Below are 24,853 nucleotides of genomic sequence, written 5' to 3' on the forward strand. Positions count from 1 at the left end.
GCTCTAATAACATGCACAATGTTATCTTTCAATCTTTGTTCAAAAATATAACGATAAATAGTAAATAAATTGAGTCTAATATAAATATAGAGACTTGCTAAGCTAGATGCTAAGCTAGGCTCACTCAAGACTTTTAGTGTTTAATTAGTGTTTTGTTTTAATAACTGTGAGGCGTAGTCAGTCGGTCAGCCCCCCCCCTCAGCTGTCCGGGGGGGGGGGGGGGGGGGCTGACATGATCTTACACAAACCCAGAGGGAGAGGTCGGGGGGGGCACTAACACTTCCTGTCCCCCTCCCATACTCACACACACACTATCACTGGAAAACTTTATTTCCATCTGCTTCTTTTCCAGTAACATTTATTTTTTCTCCAATAATGTTTACTTCTCTGTTTGATGTAGAATGATGGTTAATATTTAATCAGATGAAAGGTCCACTGTGTAGAATGTAGTGACATCTAGTGGTGAAGTGTCGTGTTGCAGCTGAACACCCCCCCCCCCCCTCCAAACACGAGAGAGAACCTGTCGTAGCTTCAGTCGTCATAGAAACTCAAAAGGTTTTAATTTGTCCAGTCTGGGCTACTGTAGAAAACACTGTCGTAGGTTTAAGTTGCTGTTACTCTGTGACCTCTGACCTCTGACCTCTGTCCTCCTGAGACGCGGACGGCTCCATTTCCATCATCTAGCAGAGGATTCTGGGAAGTCCATAATGGAGTGTGTCCCTCGGGACGTCTCATGAGTTCAGTAATGGCTCCGGCTGCTCGGTCCAATAACTCCGATGTGATTGAACTTCACTTCCTGAAACTCATCAGTCTAAATACTACATTACCCATGAGCCTCTGCTGCTGTTGATCCAAATTTAAAGCCCCTTGATCAAACATTTTCCAAAAATGTTCCATCGTGAAAAGAAACTGAATCATCACTTATGTTTTCAAACATATATGAATGAATGTTAACCTAAGAACAAATACACAACCATACACATGTGGACCCACAACATCCAGAGCTGTCAGAGCTGTTGTGTCCAGCAGGAGGCGCTCTGAGCCGCAGAAGATTATTCTTTATTAATTCCATTGGGGTGAAATGTTCTGTTTTAATTACAGAAAGTAACAATATAAACAGGAGTTCATATAAGTGACCTGATATGTGAGTAAACATCTGGAAACATGTGGACGTGATGTGAACGTGTCACACTCTGGATTCTCTGACCTCTGACCCTTTTCCCTTCTCTCTCATCAAATGATCAATAATTAATTAAATCAAAATAAACATGGACGAGTCAGAAGAAGAGAGATGATGTCTTCTTCTTCTTCTTCTTCTTCTTCTTCTTCTTCTTATGTTTAGTTTCAGCTCAAGTCCATTTTTATTAAAACAAAGTTTAACTGTTTAACTGTTAGACTGTTCATCCTTAGTTCTAGTTTCCTGTCTAACGTCCTGTGTGCTCTGGCAGGTTTTGGCCTGTAGCTGCCGATGTGGGCGTGTCCTCGCTGACCTTGAGGCGTTGTCACTAGCGAGCGGCCATGATGACCACGGTGGCCGCCGAGTTCGACCACATGGAGCTGCAGCAGCAGTACAGCAGCAGCAACGACACGGTCAACAACCGCTGGGACGACGACTGGGACAACGAGAACAGCTCGGCCCGGCTGTTCGAGCGCTCGCGCATCAAGGCGCTCGCAGGTAGGCTCCGCCTCCACTGACCACCTGTCCCTCACTGGACCCTGATTGGCTCCGGGCTGTGATGTCATCACCCCTGCAGCTTCATGTTCAAAGTTTCTGAATGTTTGATCCACACACTGTAAAAAAGAGGAACGACAATGAAGCCAAAACATCGCCCCCTGGTGTCTGGCTGCTGTACAGGTCACAAGCTCCGCCTCCTCCAAGTTAGCAGACGGGACAAGGACCAAACAAATAAATCAGTGTAGACGTTAAATACATTACACACAAGGTTTTACACTTTGTAGGAAGTGTGTGTGTGTGTGTGTGTGTGTGTGTGTGTGTGTGTGTGTGTGTGTGTGTGTGTGTGTGTGTGTGTGTGTGTGTGTGTGTGTGTGTGTGTGTGTGTGTGTGTGTGTGTGTGTGTGTGTGTGTGTGTGTGACAGGATGTTTGTTTGTCTGGAATGTGAATGAACAATAGAGGGAAACACCCCCCCCCCATCACACCCTTAGTGACATCATTGTCAGGCTGCAAAGTCATTGGCTGATTTGTGTGTTTCCCCTCCTCAACACACACACACACACACACACATACACACACACTCTCTACACTGTAAAAAAAGTTATATTTAATTAAATTTTTATGTCCAGATCATGAAAAAAATAACACTTTCAAAATAAAACAAATAAAAACATAAATAAATGTGGAGCTTAATCCTCAGCTGTGATGTCATGATGATGTCACAGTCTGATCTTGAATTACACCCACAGAACCACCCTTTTAATTTTTACTCCAATTATTTTTAACAGTGTATTTTTACAGAGAAGGGGGGGGCTTTCCCCCTTTGTATGCAGGGGGCGGGGCTTGTGTGTGTGGAGTGTGTGCGTTCTGGAGGGAATCAGTGAAATCCGTCAGCAGCAACAAAACCGAGCAGCAGAAGAAGAATGAGCGGCTGAAGCTGCTGAGGCAGGGCTGGAGACACACATCAGACACACACATCAGACACACACACATCAGACACACACACACACACATCAGACACACACACACACCTCAGACACACACATCAGACACACACACACACACACACATCAGACTCACACGTAGCGCTCGGCGTCACTCTGACCTTCGGACTCTTTTCTTTCACCTCCTGAAACACGAGGACGTTTTTCTCTTAGTTTTATTCTTTTTGAAAATAACTTTTTGTATTTTCCAGATTCTTTTCAGCTGTTTTTGTTCAAAGCAGCTGAACTTATTTAATTTAAGAGGAAAGTTTGAACTTTATGAAGAATTGTCTTTGTTTCCATGAGACTGAAACTCTTTGATCTGATCTGAGGACGTCTCCTTGTCAGTTGGATTTATCTTTATCTGGAGTTTTGTCTCTGCACATAGAAACACACACGTACACACACACACACACAGACACACACAGACACACAAACGCTGGTTGTGGATATTTGGGCGGTGATGGAGGAGGAGTGGGCGTCGTTGGAGTCGGCTCAGCTGCAGCTCAACTACAATCAGCTGGAGGGACGATTCAAACAGCTGCAAGGTGAGAAGAGGAGTCAGATCCAGCAGGGGTCAAAGGTCAGAGGTCCATCATGACCCCCCAAGACAAATCTGAGGGTTTACAAGATAATCGGTGTGTGTGTGAGAGAGAGTGTGTGTGTGTGCATGGTCTGCATCAGCTTGAACTGATGGTGGCGCCAGAGGAAAAGTGTTTTTCTCGTTCCTCCTGAAGGAACACGAACGCTGCTGAAGCTCTGTCGAGCTACGTGAACCTGGTGGATTTGTGTGATCCGGGTTTCAAGTGTTGCAGGTTCTGGTCTCTGATGTAACTGACCCGGGGCCCTGGAACCTGATGAGGCCCCAGATGATCCCAGGGGCCTCTTCAGCACCTGGTCACTACATGATTCGTTTCTAGATGAGTTTTATCAAAAGAGGGACCAAGCTTTTATTTTGTATCCACTTCCTGTGTGGTGTGTAGCGGGATGGGCAAATGTGGTTGATCAACATTCAATGTGTATTCTGTCGATGGGCGGAGCCTGGTTTGACTTGGAGTTGATGAACAGGAAGTAAGATTCATGCATTAAAAGTACGTAAATATGAAAGTGTTGCTCAGGTTGCGTCCGACTATGGGGAGTGGCTGCTGATTGGATCTCTGGATGAAGGAAACGCTTTACGCCTAACATCCTGTTTCCTCTGGGTCAAAGGTCAAACACCAGAATAACTCTTAAAGAGACAGAGAGACAGGAATATGAATCAGATCAGCTTGTTATAATTATTTATATTTATAAGCATGTGGTTAAAGCTGATGATCGACACACGACTGATAAAGATGTCGTGTGTGTTTCTGGAAATCCTGTAAAGTGACAATGTATAGTGAAAATGCAAAAACTGTCTTTACTAAGTGTGTGTCTGTGTGTGTGTGTGTGTGTGTGTGTGTGTGTGTGTCTGTGTGTGTGCAGATGAGCGGGAGGCGGTGCAGAAGAAGACCTTCACTAAATGGGTAAACTCTCACTTGTCCAGAGTCTCGTGCAGAATCACGGATCTCTACATGGATCTGAGAGACGGACGAATGCTCATCAAGCTCCTGGAGGTTCTGTCCGGAGAGAGACTGGTGAGACACACACAATCAATACACACACACCTGTCAGGTGAGACACACACAACAGACACACACTAGGCGTGGTCTCAGCTCCGAACCAGTCTTCTACTTCCTGTTTTCTGTGTTTGGCACATGGAGGCGGAGGACTCGTTGACCATGTGACTGTGTTCAGGCGTCCTGATGAGGGACGCTCGTTTACTCCACTTCCTGTGTTGGACACGTCTTCACCAACCACGCGTCCTCAAAGTCTTCTTCTCTTGTTGTGAGACGCTGAGCGGAGAGGAAGCTGAATACGTAGATCGAACGAGTTAATCAGCCGTGATGATTATCAATCAGTAATCAAACATTTACTGATTAGAGTTCTAAGAAATCAGGAGAAGAACCTGAGTGGAGCAGACAACAAACGTCTTGATCGCCCCCTGGTGTCTGGCTGAAGTATAGGTCATAAACTCCTCCTCCATGTTAGCAGATGGGACTACAGATGTAGAGAAGATGTTTGTCATTCCAGGTCGTTCTTATCTCACTGATGATAGTTCAAGTGTTTCTGATCAGTTTGGTTTGAATTATTAATTTGATGAACACGTTCTGAGGCGTCATGATTGACAGCTGAGCCTGCCTCCTGATTGGTCGTCCTCGTCCTCTCTGCAGCCGAAGCCGACCAAAGGCCGGATGCGAATCCACTGTCTGGAGAACGTGGACAAAGCGCTGCAGTTCCTGAAGGAGCAGCGGGTCCACCTGGAGAACATGGGATGTCACGACATCGTGGACGGAAACCACCGCCTGACGCTCGGCCTCATCTGGACCATCATCCTCCGCTTCACGGTAAGGGGGCGGGGTCTCTCAGGTCACACCTCCTGATGTGATGCAGTCCTGTCACATCCGTTAAAATGAGGTTCAACTCATGAATTCTCATCTCAAGCTTTCCTGACTCCGCCCTGTTCTGACATCATAAGACAATTAACCAATCAAATCAAACAAAAATAAAAACCTGAAGTGTAATTCCTCTGATAAATCAGAACAGTCATTTTTTTATAGTGTAAGCAGGCGCCACGCCTCCTGGAGGACTCTGACCGCTGTGATTGGTCGAGCTCCTCTGTCAGTTATTTACCTGCAGGGTAAAGTCCACAGCACACTGTCGCCATGGAGACACAGAGCAGGGAGATCCTGGATCGGCCTTTGACCTTTTCCTGTCTAACATGGCTCTGAACCAATCAGCTGCCACTTCCCCCAATAAAGTCCTCCAATCAGAGCTTGTGACCTCACTCTGTCTCCATGGCAACATCAGGAGGTGTAACGTGTGAACAGGTGGAGGAGTGACTGATGTGACAGGTGGAGGAATGACAGGTGGAGGAGTGACAGGTGGAGGAGTGACAGGTGGAGGTGTGACAGGTGGAGGTGTGACTGATGTGACAGGTGGAGGAGTGACAGGTGGAGGTGTGACAGGTGGAGGAGTGACAGGTGGAGGAGTGACAGGTGGAGGTGTGACAGGTGGAGGAGTGACAGGTGGAGGTGTGACAGGTGGAGGAGTGACAGGTGGAGGTGTGACAGGTGGAGGAGTGACAGGTGGAGGAGTGACAGGTGAAGGTGACAGGAGGAGTGACAGGTGGAGGTGACAGGTGGAGGAGTGACAGGTGAAGGTGACAGGTGAAGGTGACAGGAGGAGTGACAGGTGGAGGTGACAGGTGTGTGGTTGTGTCTCTTAGATCCAGGACATCCGTGTGGAGACTGAAGACAACAAAGAGAAGAGATCCGCTAAAGACGCTCTGCTGCTCTGGTGTCAGATGAAGACGGCAGGGTGAGACACAATATACACAAAGTACACACACTGTACACACTGTACACACACTGTACACACTGTACACACTGTACACACACTGTACACACTGTACACACACTGTACACACTGTACACACTGTACACACTGTACACACACTTTACACACTGTACACACTGTACACACTGTACACACTGTACACACACTTTACACACTGTACACACTGTACACACTGTACACACTGTACACACAACTGTGCAGTAGCCCGTCACACTAAAGGTTTTACAGTGCGACTAATTATTTTCTTGTTTCTTCTGCGTCAAACATTTAGTTCGTTCATCGCTTCTCTCACCTCCCCTTCATAAAGAGGGCGGAGTTTACACTCACACACAGGCCCCGCCCCCACACACTCACACACAGGCCCTGCCAAATACTGCATTGTTTGTGGTTTATTTTATTATGTTTTATTTATTCAGGGTATTTATAAAATATTTTATATTTTATATTTTATATTTTATATTTTATATTTTATATTTTATATTTTATATTTTATATTTTATATTTCATATTTTATATTTTATATTTTATATTTTTATTTCTAATTCTAATTTAAATGTCAGACTGAATATTAGTTTCATGTTCTGTGAGCAGAACGCTGTGACATCATCGTTTGGATTCTCTTCAGGTATCCCAACGTGAACATTCATAACTTCAGCACCAGCTGGCGAGACGGGATGGCGTTCAACGCTCTGATCCACAAACACAGGTGACCTCCTCGTCTTCATCATCTTCATCATCTTCATCCTCGCTGCTCACTTCGGGTGTTTTTGTTTAAAAATGTTATTATTTTTTTTCAGGCCTGATCTGATCGACTTTGACAAACTGAAAAAATCCAACGCTCACCACAACCTGCAGAGCGCGTTCAACCTGGCGGAGCAACACCTGGGCCTCACCAGCCTGCTGGACCCCGAGGGTGAGACCCCGCCCACATACAGAGAGGCCCCGCCCCCAGCACGAGGACCCACAGGGGCTCCATCCACAAGAGAACACACCCACACTCACAGAGACCACACCCACATACAGAGAGACCCCGCCCACCGCACGAGGACCCACAGGGGCTCCACCCACAAGAGAACACACCCACTCACAGAGACCACACCCACATACAGAGAGGCACCGCCCACTCACAGAGAGACCCCCGCCCACCCACAGAATGACCCCGCCCACATACTGAAGCCCCGCCCATACAGCTGTCACATGTCCCAGTGCGACACACATGAACCAATGATGTTTGTGTTGCAGACATCAGCGTGGACCATCCTGATGAGAAGTCCGTGATCACCTACGTGGTGACGTACTATCACTACTTCTCTAAGATGAAGGCGCTGAAGGTCGAGGGCAAACGCATCGGAAAGGTCAGTGAGAGCGCCGTGTGTGGGGGGGGCACAGAGAGACGCCACGCAGCTCGTCTCACATGTTCCTGCTCTGTTGTGTCTCTTTGTCCAGGTTCTGGACAACGCCATCGAAACGGAGAAGATGATCGAGAAGTACGAGTCTCTGGCGTCCGACCTGCTGGAGTGGATCGAGCAGACCATCATCATCCTCAACAACAGGAAGTTCGCCAACTCTCTGGTCGGCGTGCAGCAGCAGCTCCAGGCCTTCAACACCTACCGCACCGTGGAGAAACCTCCAAAGTCAGAACCTCTATCTTCACTTGACCTCTGACCCCTGTCCTGTCCGCCCCATCAGACCCATAACTCCTGCAGGAGTTATGGGTCTGATCAGTTTGATACTGTCATGAACGTGTCCTGTACATCCTGTAACTCCGCCTCCTCACTCGCTCCATCCTTCTCCTTCCTCAGGTTCACAGAGAAGGGAAACCTGGAGGTTCTTCTCTTCACCATCCAGAGCAAGATGAGAGCCAACAACCAGAAGGTCTACATGCCCCGAGAGGGAAAGCTCATCTCTGACATCAACAAGGTCAGAGCTGCTCGGAGACACACCTCCAGGAACGACTTCTTTCACCAGCTGACTGGAGTCCACTGATTGTTGAAGTAACATGACTGTTCATTAATAACTTCATGAAGAAGCGTTGTGATGTTTGTCCGTGCTCCTCAGACCTGGGAGCGGCTGGAGAAGGCCGAGCACGAGAGGGAGCTGGCCCTGAGGACGGAGCTCATCCGGCAGGAGAAGCTGGAGCAGCTGGCCCGGCGCTTCGACCGCAAGGCGGCCATGAGGGAGACCTGGCTCAGTGAGAACCAGAGGCTGGTGTCCCAGGTAGGAGGAGTCACAGCAGGTGGTCTTCACCTGCAGCTGGAGTCACACTGCGCCTGCTTCTGTAACGATGTCTTCTCTTCTCCCTCTAGGACAACTTTGGATTCGACCTCCAGGCTGTGGAGGCGGCCACCAAGAAGCACGAGGCCATTGAGACGGACATCTCAGCTTACGAGGAGCGTGTCCAGGCTGTGGTTTCCGTGGCGAAGGAGCTGGAGGCGGAGCATTACCACGACATCAAACGCATCACTGCCAGGAAGGACAACGTGATCCGGCTGTGGGAGTATCTGCTGGAGCTGCTGAAGGCCCGCAGGCTCCGGCTGGAGATGAACCTGGGTCTGCAGAGAGTCTTCCAGGAGATGCTGTACATCATGGACTGGACGGATGAAATGAAGGTACCGAGGGATTTCCGTTCCTGTGCATCTAGTGCAGAGTCAGGTGGAGGAGGAGTTAACACAGGAACCAGGGGAACCTTCTGTGGAACCATCATCTTGAGCGAGAAGCTGATGCGTCTCCTCTTTGTTCTGTTTCCCAGATGCTGCTGCTGTCCCAGGATTATGGGAAGCATCTGCTGGGTGTGGAGGACCTGCTGCAGAAACACGCCCTGGTGGAGGCCGACATCAGCATCCAGGCCGACCGGGTGAAGGCCGTCACCACCAACGCCAACAAGCACTCGGGCAGCGACAGTGGTGAGCAGGAGAAGAAACATCTGTCCTCAAAGAGGTCTTCTCTAGAGCAGGGGTCTTCAACTGGTTCTGTCCCAGGGACCAGCACTCTGACCAGGAAGTAATCTGCAGCCCACTGATGTGTGTGTGTGTGTGTGTGTGTGTGTGTGTGTGTGTGTGTGTGTGTGTGTGTGTGTGTGTGTGTGTGTGTGTGTGTGTGTGTGTGTGTGTGTGTGTGTGTGTGTGTGTGTGTGTGTGTGTGTGGATAGAAGGAAGTGTTAACATTTGGTTTCCCATGTTGGTTTTATTTAAAAACCTCAAACAAATCTAGAAAAATCTGTGTAAAAAAACAACAAAAACGGTTGATTTTCAGTGCTTAAGAATTGAAAACAAAATTAAAATGCAGTTTGTAGTTGTACTGCATCTCAGAACCATATGAACATCAATATATAACGTTCATGACTTAAATGTACAGACATGTAGCTGACATGTTGAGAGAACGTTAAAGTAACGGTGTTCAATAACAATCAACACAAACTGGGGCTACAACTGAAGAGGGAAGATGACAAAGTAATGCACAATATGTCACAAATGATAATCATACAATATCACACAAACAATTGAGGCCGACTGAAGTTTAACCTCATGATCACCAGCACCTTTATATCATTTTAGTCATATTTTTCTTATTTTAGATATTTTTCAAGATATTCAAGAGTAATCTGGAAAGTTGTTGAAATATCAAAGCGAATTTCACGGACCTCCTGCAATGCCGTCGCAGACCACCAGGGGGCCGCGGACCCCCGGTTGAAAACCCCTGCTCTAAATTATTATAGAATGATTTAGTTTTTTACTGTGATGAAGCCAAGCAGTGAAGGTCTCTCTCCATCGTGGAGGATAGAAGGAGTCAACGTTTGAAATGATTTCCCAGCAGCTGTGATGGTTCAGTGATGATCATGTTCTTTCTCTCCAGGCTACAAACCCTGCGACCCTCAGGTGATCCAGGACCGAGTGTCCCACCTGGAGTTCAGCTACCAGGAGCTGATCCAGCTGGCGGCCGAGCGCCGCGGCCGCCTGGAGGAGTCCCGGCGCCTCTGGAGGTTCTACTGGGAGATGGCTGAGGAGGAGGGCTGGATCCGGGAGAAGGAGCAGATCCTTTCTTCTCTGGAACACGGCAAGGACCTGACGGGGGCGCTGCGCCTCCTCAGCCAGCAGAGGGCGCTGGAGGATGAGATGACCGGCCGCGCTGGACACCTCCACCACAGCATCGCTGAGGGCCAGGCCATGGTCCAGGCCGGTCACTTCGGGGCCACGAGGATCCAGGAGCGTGTGGCGGACCTGCAGGCGCAGTGGACGGCGCTGGAGCAGCTGGCAGCGGCGAGGAAGACCAGGCTGGAGGAAGCTCTGGCTCTGCACCAGTTCCAGACGGACGCAGATGATGTCGATGCCTGGACGCTAGATGCCTTGCGCATTGTCTCCAGTGGAGAGACGGGTCATGATGAGTTCTCCACCCAGGCGCTGGTCAGGAAACACAAGGATGCAGCAGCGGAGGTCGTTAGCTACCGGCCAGTCATCGACCTTCTTCACGAGCAGGCTACCTCCCTGCCCACAGAGGAGGCGGAGTCAGAGGAGGTGCGTGGTCGTCTGGCCGGCATCGAGGAGCGCTACAAGGAGGTGGCTGAGCTGACCAAGCTGAGGAAGCAGGTGCTGCAGGATGCCCTGGCGCTCTACAAGATGTTCAGTGAAGCCGACGCCTGTGAGGTGTGGATCGATGAGAAGGAGCAGTGGCTGAACAGCTTGGAGATCCCTGAAAAACTGGAAGACCTCGAGGTCGTACAGCACAGGTAGGACCAGAGCTTCTGGACATCTGTTGTGATGCGTCTTCTGGAGCCAGATCTGTACTCAGGTGGAATGTCCTCTGCAGGTTTGAGAGTCTGGAGCCGGAGATGAACAACCAGGCGTCTCGGGTGGCGGTGGTGAACCAGATCGCCCGGCAGCTGATGCACAACGGGCACCCGAGTGAGAAGGACATCAAGACCCAGCAGGACAAACTCAACAACAGGTACAGGTGTACCATGAAATACCTGATGGTGTTTTATTAATATCAAAAATAAACATAAACATATTAATCCACAATGTAAACATCCTGCAACTTAAAGCATGATCCTCTCCTCTCTGCAGGTGGAGTCAGTTCCGTGACCTGGTGGACCAGAAGAAGGAGTCTCTGAACTCTGCTCTGGGCGTGCAGAACTACCACCTGGACTGCAACGAGACCAAGTCCTGGATCAAAGAGAAGACCAAGGTCATCGAGTCCACCCAGGAGCTGGGCAACGACCTCACCGGGGTCATGGCCCTGCAGCGTAAACTGACCGGGATGGAGCGGGACTTGGCTGCCATCGAGGACAAGCTGGGCGACCTGCGGGGGGAGGCCCAGCGGCTGGCGGAGCAGCACCCGGACCAGGCCAAGGCCATCACAGGCCGGCTGGCTGAGATCAACGCTGTCTGGGAGGAAATGAAGAACACACTGAAGAACCGGGAGGAGTCTTTGGGTGAGGCCCGGAAGCTGCAGCAGTTCCTGCGTGAGCTGGACGACTTCCAGTCGTGGCTGTCCCGCACTCAGACCGCCATCGCCTCCGAGGACATGCCCAACACGCTGGCTGAGGCCGAGAAGCTGATGGCTCAGCATGAAGGCATCAAGAACGAGATCCAGAACTATGAGGAGGACTACCAGAAGATGCGGGACATGGGGGAGATGGTGACTCAGGGCCAGACGGACGCTCAGTACATGTTCCTGAGGCAGAGGCTGCAGGCGCTGGACACCGGCTGGAACGAACTGCACAAGATGTGGGAGAACCGGCAGAACCTGCTGTCCCAGTCACATGCTTACCAGCTGTTCCTCAGGGACACCAAGCAGGCCGAGGCCTTCCTCAACAACCAGGTGAGCTCTCAGATCCACCTCATTCACTCTTAAACCGGCCTCTACGCAGGGATTCCACTGATTCAACTTCTGGGTCGGATCCTTTGGTACAAAATCAAATGTTCATTCTTGTAATTTCATTGTCTTCAGAAAACATGAACTCCCCCCATCAGCACCTAATGTCAACCTGGTCCACCTGATGCAGATCTTATCTTAGGGATCAGTTGTCCTGATTCAATTCCTGTTCCCCAGCAGATGAACCCTTTGGATTGGAGTGACTTCATGAGCTGTCCTTCTCCTTACAGGCGTACGTCCTGGCTCACACTGAGATGCCTTCTACTCTGGAAGGTGCCGAGGCCGCCATCAGGAAGCAGGAGGACTTCATGACCACCATGGACGCCAACGAAGACAAGATCAACGGCGTGGTGGAGGCCGGCAGGCGCCTGGCGAGCGACGGGAACATGGACGCCGAACGGATCCAGGAGAGAGTCGCCTCCATTGACGAAAGGTAATCATCATCTCCACTTTACAGCTGAGACGTTTAATGAAACAACTCGAAGAAGAAGAAGAAGAAGAAGATTCAATAAAGACACAAAGTCTGTGAAGCTCTGGAGCTCTCATCAGTATCACTTGATCCTCCTCAGCTGATCAGTTCCCACAGTTTCATTGTAGATGTTTGAGTGTCCATGTTTTCTTAAATTACGTTTTGTGCGTCATGTAATCATCTCCTAATGAAGATCATGTGATCCACATCATCTGTGAATAATGAAATCTTCATCCAATCAGAATCCAGGATCTGAGCTGTTTCTGTGTTTCAGGCATAAGAAGAACAGGGAGGCTGCTGTGGAGCTGCTGATGAGACTGAAGGACAACAGAGACCTGCAGAAGCTCCTGCAGGACTGTCAGGAGGTCAGTGTCCTCTCTACACTTCACACGTGCAGAGGAGGAACCCTTCAGGTTCTAACGAACACCTTGTGTCTGTGTGCAGTTGTCTCTGTGGATCAACGAGAAGATGCTCACGGCGCAGGACATGACGTACGACGAGGCCAGGAACCTCCACAGCAAGTGGCTGAAGCACCAGGCCTTCATGGCCGAGCTGCAGTCCAACAAGGAGTGGCTGGACAAGATCCAGAAGGTACTGAGCTTCCTTCCTGCCCCCCCCGAACGGATCCACACTGTTCTACCAAACCAAACCTGAGCTGGATCTGCAGCATCTCACACATTAGAGTCAACAACAGAAAGAAACACTAGGAATCAGTTTAGTTGTCACGGTGACACCAGTGAACGGCTCTGGGTCCTGATCAGTCCCTGGTCACTCCCCCCCCCCCCCCCCACACTCACAGCTCCTCAGCCCCCTCTGCTGGTGGACACAGAAAATACCAGAACTTATCTTTCAAGAAAGTAAAATGAGAAACAATCAGGTCGTCACCGTTTCGATAAATCAAGTTCCAACAAATTCAACACAACGCACAATTCATTTGAGTGTGTTGAAACCCACTGTGTTTGTGTGTCTGCAGGACGGCATGATGCTGGTGTCAGAGAAACCGGAGACGGAGGCCGTGGTGAAGGAGAAGCTGTCGGCGCTCCACGCCATGTGGGAGGAGCTGGAGTCGACCACGCAGACGAAGGCTCAGTGCCTGTTCGATGCCAACAAGGCGGAGCTGTTCACTCAGAGCTGCAGCGACCTGGACAAGTGGCTGGTGGGTCTGGAAGGTCAGATCCAGTCCGACGACTACGGCAAAGATCTGACCTCCGTCAACATCCTGCTCAAGAAGCAGCAGGTGAGGTTCATCCCCGGATCATTACTGCTAACACAAAGAAAAGTTATTGTATAAACCTGATTCCACTCGCCCCCTGGTGGAGCTGCAGCAGTAGGACCAGTCTGACTGCTACTGTAACGGCGACTCCCCCAGCAGCTGCAGGTGGGGACTATGGTGGCGGTGGCGCTCTTTGATTTCCCACTAACACTGAACATGTTTAATGGTTACCATGGTGAAAGGATGGAAATGGAGCAGGATGTTTGGTTTCTAACATGAAACTCAGTCACGCTTCTTCACAGCTCAAGAGATGGAGGAGATCTGAACACAAAACTGTGAAATTCTTATTCTTGCAGATGCTGGAGAAGCAGGTGGAGGTGCGTCAGAAGGAGGTGGTGGAGCTGCAGAGCCAGGTGACGGCTCTGGGGCCGGAGGTGAAGGACGCTGACGAGGTGGACGGGCGGAGGCAGCTGGTGGAGAGGAAGTTCCAGGAGCTGCTGGAGCCGCTGAGCCGCCGCAGGGACTTCCTGGTGGAGTCCAGAGAAGCTCACCAGTTCAACCGAGACGTGGAGGACGAGATTGTACGTGAAACTGACTCCGCCCACGTTGGGTCGATTGTTTTGTTAATATCAGAGAATTTCAGTTTATAAATGAGTCACGAAATAAAAGTGTTATTTAAAAGATGAGGTTTCACTTTCTACTCATCTTGTTGAAGCTCTGGAGAACAGCATCAGCTGCAGGAGCTCACACTGATGTTGGTGCTTTGTCTTCCAGCTGTGGGTCCAGGAGCGGCTTCCTGTCGCCACGTCCACCGACCACGGACACAACCTGCAGACCGTCCAGCTGCTCATCAAGAAGAACCAGGTGAGGAACGCAAGGTTCTCACTGGGCTGAAGCTCTGCAGGTTCACCAGGCTCCATGAGACCTCCGGGCAGGTGGGAGGTCACAGGTCTGAGGTCACAGGTGGGAGGTCACAGGTCTGAGGTCACAGGTCTGAGGTCACAGGTCCCAGGTGGGAGGTCACAGGTGGGAGGTCACAGGTGGGAGGTCACAGGTCCCAGGTGGGAGGTCACAGGTGGGAGGTCACAGGTGGGAGGTCACAGGTGGGAGGTCACAGGTCCCAGGTGGGAGGTCACAGGTGGGAGGTCACAGGTCTGAGGTCACAGGTCTGAGGTCACAGGTGGGAGGTCACAGGTCCCAGGTGGGAGGTCGCAGGTGGGAGGTCACAGGTGGGAGGTCACAGGTCCCAGGTGGGAGGTCACAGGTGGGAGGTCAGAGGTGGGAGGTCACAGGTCCCAGGTGGGAGGTCACAGGTCTGAGGTCACAGTGAGGTCACAGGTGGGAGGTCACAGGTGGGAGGTCACAGGTGAGAGGTCACAGGTGTGAGGTCCCAGGTGGGAGGTCGCAGGTGTGAGGTCACAGGTGGGAGGTTCCAGGGGGGAGGTCACAGGTGGGAGGTCACAGGTGGGAGGTCACAGGTCCCAGGTGGGAGGTCACAGGTGGGAGGTCCCAGGTCTGAGGTCACAGGTGGGAGGTCACAGTGAGGTCACAGGTCTGAGGTCACAGGTCACAGGTGGGAGGTCACAGGTGGGAGGTCACAGTGAGGTCACAGGTGGGAGGTCACAGGTGGGAGGTCACAGGTCCCAGGGGGGAGGTCACAGGTGGGAAGTCACAGGTCCCAGGTGGGAGGGCACAGGTCTGAGGTCACAGGTGGGAGGTCACAGGTGGGAGGTCACAGGTCACAGGTGGGAGGTCACAGGTGGGAGGTCACAGGTCCCAGGTGGGAGGTCACAGGTGGGAGGTCACAGGTGGGAGGTCACAGGTCCCAGGTGGGAGGTCACAGGTGGGAGGTCACTGGTGGGAGGTCACAGGTCCCAGGTGGGAGGGCACAGGTCTGAGGTCACAGGTCTGAGGTCACAGGTCCCAGGTGGGAGGTCACAGGTGGGAGGTCACAGGTCTGAGGTCACAGGTGGGAGGTCAGAGGTGGGAGGTCACAGGTCCCAGGTGGGAGGTCACAGGTTCCAGGTGGGAGGTCACAGGTCCCAGGTGGGAGGTCGCAGGTGGGAGGTCACAGGTGGGAGGTCACAGGTCCCAGGTGGGAGGTCGCAGGTGGGAGGTCACAGGTCGCAGGTGGGAGGTCACAGGTCCCAGGTGGGAGGTCACAGGTGGGAGGTCACAGGTGGGAGGTCACAGGTCCCAGGTGGGAGGTCACAGGTGTGAGGTCAGAGGTGGGAGGTCACAGATGGGAGGTCACAGGTCCCAGGTGGGAGGTCACAGGTGGGAGGTCACAGGTCTGAGGTCACAGGTGGGAGGTCACAGGTCTGAGGTCACAGGTGCGAGGTCACAGGTGGGAGGTCACAGGTGGGAGGTCACAGGTCTGAGGTCACAGGAGTGAGGACAGGTTAAGATTAAGGTAATTCAAACGAATCAAAAGACATCCGCATTTAATAAGTAATAAGTAACATGCAATAATTAAGTGGAAGGAAGATATAGAATAAATAGAAATACAGAAACATATGATGAATGTAATTAAACTATCAAGTCAAATAAAGTGTAAAGACATATTTACAGTCAATGATTTGCACAATTGAGACTTTTGAGCTTTCATCGTCCGTGTTGATAGAAATTGTCTGAAGTGAGTTTACAGATGAAAATCCATTATACGAGAGAAAGAGGCGTGTCTTCTGGTGTGACATCACAGAGGAGCACGTATGTAGAAAATATAACCTGTGCAGGAGTTTGTTTTGACCTTTGACCTCTCTCTCTCGCTCAGACCCTGCAGAAGGAGATCCAAGGACATCAGCCCCGAATCGATGACATCCTGGAACGCAGCCAGAGCCTCCTGCGCGACGAGTCCTCCAACACCGACCTCATCCGCCAGCGTCTGGCCGAGCTGCAGCAGCTGTGGCGGCAGCACAAGGAGGAGGCGGAGTCCCGACACGGCCGGCTGGAGGAGGCCCACGAGGCGCAGCAGTACTATTTCGACGCCGCCGAGGCCGAGGCGTGGATGAGCGAGCAGGAGCTGTACATGATGTCAGAGGAGAAGGCTAAGGTGGGGGGGGGGCCGGGGCAGTGGATCCTACTCGACGGCTACGACACGATAACAAGATCTGACGTCATCGGTTGTTTGTGTGTTTCAGGACGAGCTGAGCGCCGTCACCATGTTGAAGAAGCATCAGATCGTGGAGCTGGCGGTGGAGGACTACGCCGAGACCGTCCACCAGCTGTCCAAGACCAGCCGGGGACTGGTGTCCGACGCACACCCAGAGAGGTACACACACCCAGAGAGGTACACACACCCAGAGAGGTACACACGCACCCAGAGAGGTACACACACCCACAGAGAGGTACACACACCCAGAGAGGTACACACACCCAGAGAGGTACACACACCCAAAGAGGCACACGCACCCACAGAGACACACACACCCAGAGAGGTACACACACCCAGAGAGGTACACACACCCAGGGAGGTCCACACACCCACAGAGGTACACACACCCAGAGAGGTACACACGCACCCAGAGAGGTACACACACCCAGAGAGGTACACGCACCCAGAGAGGTACACACGCACCCAGAGAGGTACACACGCACCCAGAGAGGTACACACGCACCCAGAGAGGTACACACGCACCCAGAGAGGTACACACACCCAAAGAGGTACACGCACCCACAGAGACACACACACCCAGAGAGGTACACGCACCCACAGAGGTACACACACCCACAGAGGTACACGCACCCAGAGAGGTACACACACCCACAGAGGTACACACACCCAGAGAGTTACACACACCCAGAGAGGTACACACACACCCAGAGAGGTACACACACACCCAGAGAGGTACACACACACCCAGAGAGGTACACACACACCCAGAGAGGTACACACACCCAGAGAGGTACACACACCCAGAGAGGTACACACACCCAGGGAGGTCCACACACCCAGGGAGGTCCACACACCCAGAGAGGTACACACGCACCCAGAGAGGTACACACACCCAGAGAGGTACACGCACCCAGAGAGGTACACGCACCCAGAGAGGTACACACGCACCCAGAGAGGTACACACTCACCCAGAGAGGTACACACGCACCCAGAGAGGTACACACACCCAGAGAGGTACACACACCCAAAGAGGTACACGCACCCACAGAGACACACACACCCAGAGAGGTACACACACCCAGAGAGGTACACACACCCAGAGAGGTACACACACCCAGAGAGGTACACGCACCCACAGAGACACACACACCCAGAGAGGTACACACACACCCAGAGAGGTACACACACCCAGAGAGGTACACGCACCCACAGAGACACACACACCCAGAGAGGTACACACACACCCAGAGAGGTACACACACACCCAGAGAGGTACACACACCCAGAGAGGTACACGCACCCAAAGAGGTACACGCACCCACAGAGACACACACACCCAGAGAGGTACACACACACCCAGAGAGGTACACACACCCAGAGAGGTACACGCACCCAAAGAGGTACACACACCCAGAGAGGTACACGCACCCACAGAGACACACACACCCAGAGAGGTACACACACACCCAGAGAGGTACACACACACCCAGAGAGGTACACACACCCAGAGAGGTACACGCACCCAAAGAGGTACACGCACCCACAGAGACACACACACCCAGGGAGGTCCACACACCCACAGAGGTACACACACACCCAGAGAGGTACACACGCACCCAGAGAGGTATACACGCACCCAGAGAGGTACACACACCCAGAGAGGTACGCACACCCAGAGAGGTACACACACACACACCCAGAGGCACACACACCCAGAGAGGTACACACACCTGTGACCTGCCCGACACCACAACATACACAATAAATCATCCAGTTCTCACTCCTGTGTGTGTGTGTGTGTGTGTTTGTCTGTGTGTCTGTGTCTGTGTGTGTGTGTGTATGTGTGTGTGTGTCTGTGTGTCTGTGTGTCTGTGTGTGTGTGTGTCAGTGAGCGGATCAGCATGCGTCAGTCTCAAGTGGACAAACTCTACGCCGGCCTGAAGGACCTGTCGGAAGAGAGGCGTGGCAAATTGGACGAGAGGCTCCGCCTCTTCCAGTTGAACCGTGAGGTTGACGACCTCGAGCAGTGGATCGCTGAGCGGGAGGTCGTGGCCGGGTCACATGAGCTGGGACAGGACTACGAACACGTAACTGTACGTTTTCACGACAACCACAAACCATACGACCACCAAGTCCTATGTTAAAGAGCGGCAGCTAATGGCTAATCGATGTTTACGATGAATAACAACAGACGTGACCTCCTCTGTTTTTTATCTGACCTTTGACCTCTTTCGTGTGTGATCAGATGTTACAGGAGCGATTCCGTGAATTTGCCCGTGACACGGGGAACATCGGTCAGGAGCGCGTGGACGCTGTGAACCGCCTGGCGGACGAGCTGATCAACGCCGGGCACGGAGACGCTGCCACGGTGGCGGAGTGGAAGGACGGGCTGAACGAGGCCTGGGCCGACCTGCTGGAGCTCATCGACACCAGGACGCAGATCCTCGCCGCCTCCTTCGAGCTCCACAAGTTCTACAACGATGCCAAGGAGATCCTCGGGCGCATCGTGGACAAGCAGAAGAAGCTGCCGGAGGAGGTCGGACGAGACCAGAACACGGTGGAGACGCTGCAGCGGATGCACACCACCTTCGAGCACGACATCCAGGCGCTGGGGACACAGGTGAGTCCCTCATGCTTTGCCTTCAGTTATGGGGACATTTGTTTTGTGAGCGTGAAGATGAATTTGAACAGAAACTAACATCATTTAAACCAGATTTCTGCATTAAACCACATGATGCACATGAGGAGCATCACTGACCATCGGTTTTCATTTCAATTAGTGACACAAACATCGTTTTAATGACGGAACTCGTAAAGTTGACGTCATTCAGGTTTTTTAGTTTCAGTTATTTCCTCTGATGTAGAATCTGTCGACATAGCAGCGGAATTAAGAATGTTAGCGTCATGCTAACGTGGCTGGCTAGCTTCCTGGCTAATGCAAATAAATAAAAACAGACAATGCAGCTTCTCGTGAGAAAATGTTCATCCAAACTCCCCTGACATCATGTGACCTGACCTCTTGACCCCGCCCGGCAGGTGAGGCAGCTGCAGGACGATGCCGTCCGCCTTCAGTCGGCGTACGCCGGCGACAAAGCTGACGACATCCAGCGCAGGGAGTGCGAGGTGCTGGAGGCCTGGAGGAGTCTGCTGGAGGCGTGCGACGGACGCAGGCTCCGCCTCCTCGACACCGGCGATAAGTTCAGGTTCTTCAGCATGGTCCGAGACCTGATGCTGTGGATGGACGACGTGATCCGACTCATCGAGGCGCAGGAGAAACCCAGGTACTGCTCAGCCCACGGTGAAAACCTGTGGTCAGGCGGAGCGGCGTTCAGTGACACTTCCTGTTCCTGTGTTTCAGAGACGTGTCGTCGGTGGAGCTGCTGATGAACAACCATCAGGGCATCAAAGCCGAGATCGATGCTCGAAACGACAGCTTCAGCGCCTGCATCGAGCTCGGGAAGGCGCTGCTCGCCAGGAAGCACTACGCCGCCGAGGAGGTGAGGACCACACGCACACGGGACCACGCCCCCTTACTGTCGAGGGAGTAACGGAAACTTAACGTTAAATATTCTGTGTTAGAATGTCGCAGAATTAAAAAGTTCCAATGTTTACAGTTTACGTTTTTCAATGTAAGAAATAAAAGATGAAAATGTTTTATAATTTTACTTATTTATTTAGAACATATTTTATCTTCTTCACTATAATGATTTCCTGTGACATCACAGTGTCGAGTCTGAATCAAGTGATTTAACGAATCAGGTGGCGAGTTTATTCTCCTCTGTGATTGGTCGACAGCAGCAGGTGATGACGTGTTTGTTTCAGATCAAAGAGAAGCTGCTGCAGCTGACGGACAAGAGGAAAGAGATGATCGACAAGTGGGAGGATCGGTGGGAGTGGCTACGGCTTAGTAAGACTCCGCCTTCTCATAATTACATGATCAGTTGTCAATTAACGTTTTGCATTCTTCACAAGAAAATTCTCCTCACACGAGACGTCATAAGTTTGCAACTTTCTCACGTTTACCCCCCCCCCCCCCCTCAGTCCTGGAGGTGCACCAGTTCTCCCGGGACGCCGGCGTGGCCGAGGCCTGGCTGCTGGGGCAGGAGCCCTACCTGTCGGGCCGGGAGATGGGACAGAGCGTGGACGAGGTGGAGAAACTCATCAAGCGCCACGAGGCCTTCGAGAAGTCGGCCGCCACGTGGGAGGAGCGCTTCTCGGCTCTGGAGCGACTCACCACGGTAACCGGAGAACGTTCCTGATCCGATCACTAACAACTGTTTTCAGATTTATACATTTCGATAGATCTTTTGTTTCTGCTCTTAAATTGACGACGTCTCATTAAGCTGATTTAATTATATTAATATTATCATAATAACCTGTAATAATAGATATAATGTATATGAATAATCAAAACTCCTCCTTTTAAAAAGCAGACCTGGCAGCTGATTGGTTGATGATGGTTTCCTTTCATTTCTCTGTCACCAACGTCGTCCGATAATAATCTTTGGAGTTCCAGGAAAATATAAAAGTCTCTGTGTGTTTTGTCGTCATGTGGTTGGACGGTCTGAGCGTCATGTGACAGGTGTGGTTCCCTCCAGCCAATCACAGCTGTGCATGTGTTTCAGCTGGAGCTGCTGGAGGTGCGGCGGCAGCAGGAGGAGGAGGAGCTTAGGAGGAAGCCGCCGTCTCCAGAGCCGCCGCTGATCCAACACGACGAGTCCCAGCAGCACAGGTGAATCCTCAGGAAGTGACGAGCAGAGCTCCGCTGTGATTGGTCCGTTCCATGTAAACGGTTTCTCTTTGTCTCCGCAGCGGCGTCATCGTTCAGAACGGCGTGGCGTCCGACCACGACTCTCCTCAGGTCAGTGTCCACCTGTCAATCAATCACTGTCACGACAACATGAATGTAAACAGAACTCATCTATTGTTTATGAAAATGTGGTTATTCAGTGTTGACCTCGTTAACCCTTTGACCCCGGCTCAGGACGGCGAGGACGGCGGCGACCTGGTGAACGGCGTGGCCGAGCGGAGCTCCAAGGAGCCGAGTCCGACGCCGTCGCCGACCTCCGGCAGGAAGAGCAAGACCAGCCTGTCGTCCACGCTGCCGTCCAAACACCAGGAGGCTCCGCCCTCTCAGCTGGAGGGGCTCCTGCACCGCAAGCACGAGTGGGAGGGCCACAACAAGAAGGCGTCCAACAGGTAACCACAAAGATCCTCCGCCACAGCCGATGTGTCACTCCTCTCTGGGATCCACCTGTGACCCAGCTGCTCTCTGATTGGCAGGTCGTGGCACAACGTGTACTGTGTCATCAACAACCAGGAAATAGGTTTCTACAAGGACACCAAGGCGGTGGCTCAGGGCGTCCCCTACCACAACGAGGTTCCCGTCAGCCTGAAGGAGGCCACATGCGACGTGGCCTCGGAATACAAGAAGAAGAAACATGTCTTCAAACTCAGGTGAGGAGGCGGCCATCTTGTTTTCTCACTCATCCGATTAAAGATGGAGAATGAATCAGACAAATGATCTTTACTTCCTGTTTTATAACTGACTGCAAAGAACATGTTGTTTAATAAAGTTAATAAAGGTAAGAAAAACTGTGATAAGAAGTTTCTTCTTCTTCTTCTTCTTCTTCTTCTTCTTCTTCTTCTTCTTCTTCTTCTTCTTCTTCTTCTTCTTCTTCTTCTTCTCAGAGTGAACGATGGAAATGAGTTTCTGTTTCAAGCCAAAGATGAGGTAAGTTCAATTTTCCTCATTTGTTGAAAGACATTTCAGATTTCACGTTGTCTGTGAGAGCTTTGCTCACTGAGCTGTCGCTGCTTTCAGGAGGAGATGAGCACCTGGATCTCGGCGATCCTGAGCACCGGCGCCGCCGAGCGCAGCGACGCCCCCGACAGCCTGCCCGGCACGCCGGCGTCCGGCCGCGCTCAGACGCTGCCGGCCGCCGTCACACTCACCACTGAGTCCAGTCCTGGGAAGAGAGAGAAGGACAAGGAAAAGGAGAAAGAGAAACGTTTCAGTCTGTTCAGCAAGAAGAAGCAGTAGAAGAAGAAACTGCAGTAGAAGAAGAAACTGCAGCACTTTGGTGAAACTCCATCGATCTGAACTCGCGCTCTCATGCTTGTCGTTTTCTCGCTTCTTTAAAAATGAATAAATTCTCATCATCTTCGTCTGGAAACAACAAGAACTGGAATCTTCTCCCGAATGCGTTTTCACATCTTTCAGCTTCAGAGTTTGTTGGTTCAGAAAGTTCAGGATCAAACGTTTCACCAAAGTGCAAAGTTCTTTTGTTTGTTTGTTTTCAGTTTATTTTTCATGTTTTTAACTAAAGATCTTTGTTGTGATGTCACTTGTGATGTCACTTGACTGCGTGTTTCAGACGTGACGGCGGTTCAAAGTTACGAGTTTTCTAAACTGAAAGCACATTGTTGAATGTCAGCGATGAACTGCTGTTACTTCACAATGTCGAACAAGGGCGTTACCACGGTTACCACTCTCGCTCAGTCTCTGTGACATCATCAGGGACCGAGCCCATATTTCTTTGTTGCGTTTTTTTTTGTCCAAATTTTTCTTATTTTTCTACTTTTTGAAACAGGTCTTCGTTATTTCCTCAATTTTGTGAGGTGTCGTCAAGACAACCTACATTCTTCCTTAGCCAGCGAGAAATTGGACCAAGAGTGCATTTCATTTTGATTATTTTATTTTCTGTCACGCTTTCACCATTTTCTATTTGTCTTAAGAACAGCCAATCACCTTCCAGGAGGCGTGTGCTGTAGACACTTGCATGCTTCGTCAGAGCGTCGCCTGAAAAACTCACTCGGAACTAAAATATCTTGTTTTTTGAATCTTCTTCTTTGGTTTCGATGTTTCTGATAATGAAGATCAACATGTATAATAAACACTAAAGCTTCGATGTTCCATGGTAAGCGTGCGTGTGGTACTGCGGACAGTAGGGGGCGGTACAGCGGTGTGGGGGGGGGTGAGGCTGCTTTGCTTGTAGCTGCGTTCAGATTCTCTGCTCTTTGATACTCGTGTTGCTCTGTCGCTGTTTATCTATCGTACCGAACATGTATGGAAGTTAGCGCCATCTTACTGCACAATCAGAAACTACATGTATATGAATGAAGAAGCTGTTTCAATATTTAAACAGATGTTAGAACATTAAAGCTTTTCTCATGTATGAAACTGCACCTGTAACTTTAAAGCTCTCTCTCTCTCTCTCTCTCTCTCTGTGCGATGTCATTAAAGCCTTGAACTTTACACACCAGCTGTTTGTCCCCGAGTCTGATTTAACCCAGGGGCCCGACACACTCCTGTAGGGGCCCGACACACACCTGTAGGACCAACACACTCCTGTAGGGGCCCGACACACACCTGTAGGGGTCAACACACACCTGTAGGACCAACACACTCCTGTAGGGCCCGACACACACCTGTACTGCCGACACACACCTGTAGGGGTCAACACACTCCTGTAGGGCCCGACACACACCTGTAGGGCCGACATACACCTGTAGGGGTCATCACACTCCTGGTGGGTCAACACACTCCTGTAGGGCCCTACACACACCTGTAGGGCCCTACACACACCTGTAGGGCCCTACACACACCTGTAGGGCCCGACACACTCCTGTAGGGGCCAACACACTCCTGTAGGGGCCAACACACACCTGTAGGGCCGACACACACCTGTAGGGGCCCGACACACACCTGTAGGGCCGACACACACCTGTAGGACCAACACACACCTGTAGGGGCCAACACACACCTGTAGGGCCGACACACACCTGTAGGGGCCCGACACACACCTGTAGGGCCGACACACACCAGTAGGACCAACACACACCTGTAGGGCCCGACACACTCCTGTAGGGCCCGACACACTCCTGTAGGGCCCGACACACTCCTGTAGGGGTCAACACACACCTGTAGAGTCCAACACACACCTGTAGGGGCCAACACACACCTGTAGGACCAACACATTCCTGTAGGGCCCGACACACTCCTGTAGGGCCCGACACACTCCTGTAGGGGTCAACACACACCTGTAGGGCCCGACACACTCCTGTAGAGTCCAACACACACCTGTAGAG

At 51.4% G+C, this 24,853-nt stretch overlaps 1 protein-coding gene across 4 annotated transcripts in view; it reads left to right on the forward strand.

Annotated features, from left to right (window-relative positions):
- LOC133028460 (spectrin beta chain, non-erythrocytic 1-like) overlaps positions 1 to 24,027 on the forward strand; it is a 27,013-nt gene extending 2,986 nt beyond the window's left edge. Inside the window, exons 2-36 of one of the 4 annotated variants that reach the window (XM_061095607.1) lie at positions 1,449 to 1,675; positions 4,121 to 4,272; positions 4,909 to 5,082; positions 5,964 to 6,055; positions 6,720 to 6,800; positions 6,892 to 7,007; positions 7,337 to 7,449; positions 7,541 to 7,728; positions 7,897 to 8,014; positions 8,153 to 8,311; positions 8,401 to 8,703; positions 8,844 to 8,997; positions 9,947 to 10,817; positions 10,898 to 11,035; positions 11,155 to 11,911; positions 12,196 to 12,398; positions 12,709 to 12,799; positions 12,879 to 13,025; positions 13,408 to 13,671; positions 14,004 to 14,228; positions 14,422 to 14,511; positions 16,421 to 16,699; positions 16,788 to 16,936; positions 18,651 to 18,855; positions 19,008 to 19,382; positions 19,799 to 20,043; positions 20,121 to 20,259; positions 20,585 to 20,669; positions 20,804 to 21,000; positions 21,388 to 21,494; positions 21,575 to 21,623; positions 21,747 to 21,961; positions 22,046 to 22,219; positions 22,454 to 22,496; positions 22,587 to 24,027. In XM_061095607.1, the coding sequence (XP_060951590.1) occupies positions 1,519 to 1,675; positions 4,121 to 4,272; positions 4,909 to 5,082; positions 5,964 to 6,055; positions 6,720 to 6,800; positions 6,892 to 7,007; positions 7,337 to 7,449; positions 7,541 to 7,728; positions 7,897 to 8,014; positions 8,153 to 8,311; positions 8,401 to 8,703; positions 8,844 to 8,997; positions 9,947 to 10,817; positions 10,898 to 11,035; positions 11,155 to 11,911; positions 12,196 to 12,398; positions 12,709 to 12,799; positions 12,879 to 13,025; positions 13,408 to 13,671; positions 14,004 to 14,228; positions 14,422 to 14,511; positions 16,421 to 16,699; positions 16,788 to 16,936; positions 18,651 to 18,855; positions 19,008 to 19,382; positions 19,799 to 20,043; positions 20,121 to 20,259; positions 20,585 to 20,669; positions 20,804 to 21,000; positions 21,388 to 21,494; positions 21,575 to 21,623; positions 21,747 to 21,961; positions 22,046 to 22,219; positions 22,454 to 22,496; positions 22,587 to 22,805 (7,074 nt within the window). In that variant the 5' untranslated portion in view covers positions 1,449 to 1,518 and the 3' untranslated portion in view covers positions 22,806 to 24,027. Of the gene's footprint in view, positions 1 to 1,448; positions 1,676 to 2,737; positions 3,205 to 4,120; positions 4,273 to 4,908; positions 5,083 to 5,963; positions 6,056 to 6,719; positions 6,801 to 6,891; positions 7,008 to 7,336; positions 7,450 to 7,540; positions 7,729 to 7,896; positions 8,015 to 8,152; positions 8,312 to 8,400; positions 8,704 to 8,843; positions 8,998 to 9,946; positions 10,818 to 10,897; positions 11,036 to 11,154; positions 11,912 to 12,195; positions 12,399 to 12,708; positions 12,800 to 12,878; positions 13,026 to 13,407; positions 13,672 to 14,003; positions 14,229 to 14,421; positions 14,512 to 16,420; positions 16,700 to 16,787; positions 16,937 to 18,650; positions 18,856 to 19,007; positions 19,383 to 19,798; positions 20,044 to 20,120; positions 20,260 to 20,584; positions 20,670 to 20,803; positions 21,001 to 21,387; positions 21,495 to 21,574; positions 21,624 to 21,746; positions 21,962 to 22,045; positions 22,220 to 22,453; positions 22,497 to 22,586 lie in introns of those variants that run through there. The other 3 variants (XM_061095608.1, XM_061095609.1, XM_061095610.1) reach the window with 3 other exon arrangements.
- The last annotated feature ends 826 nt before the right edge of the window (positions 24,028 to 24,853 follow it).

The sequence above is a fragment of the Limanda limanda genome, chromosome 2 (genome assembly GCF_963576545.1).
Source record: "Limanda limanda chromosome 2, fLimLim1.1, whole genome shotgun sequence".
Taxonomy (NCBI): domain Eukaryota; kingdom Metazoa; phylum Chordata; class Actinopteri; order Pleuronectiformes; family Pleuronectidae; genus Limanda; species Limanda limanda.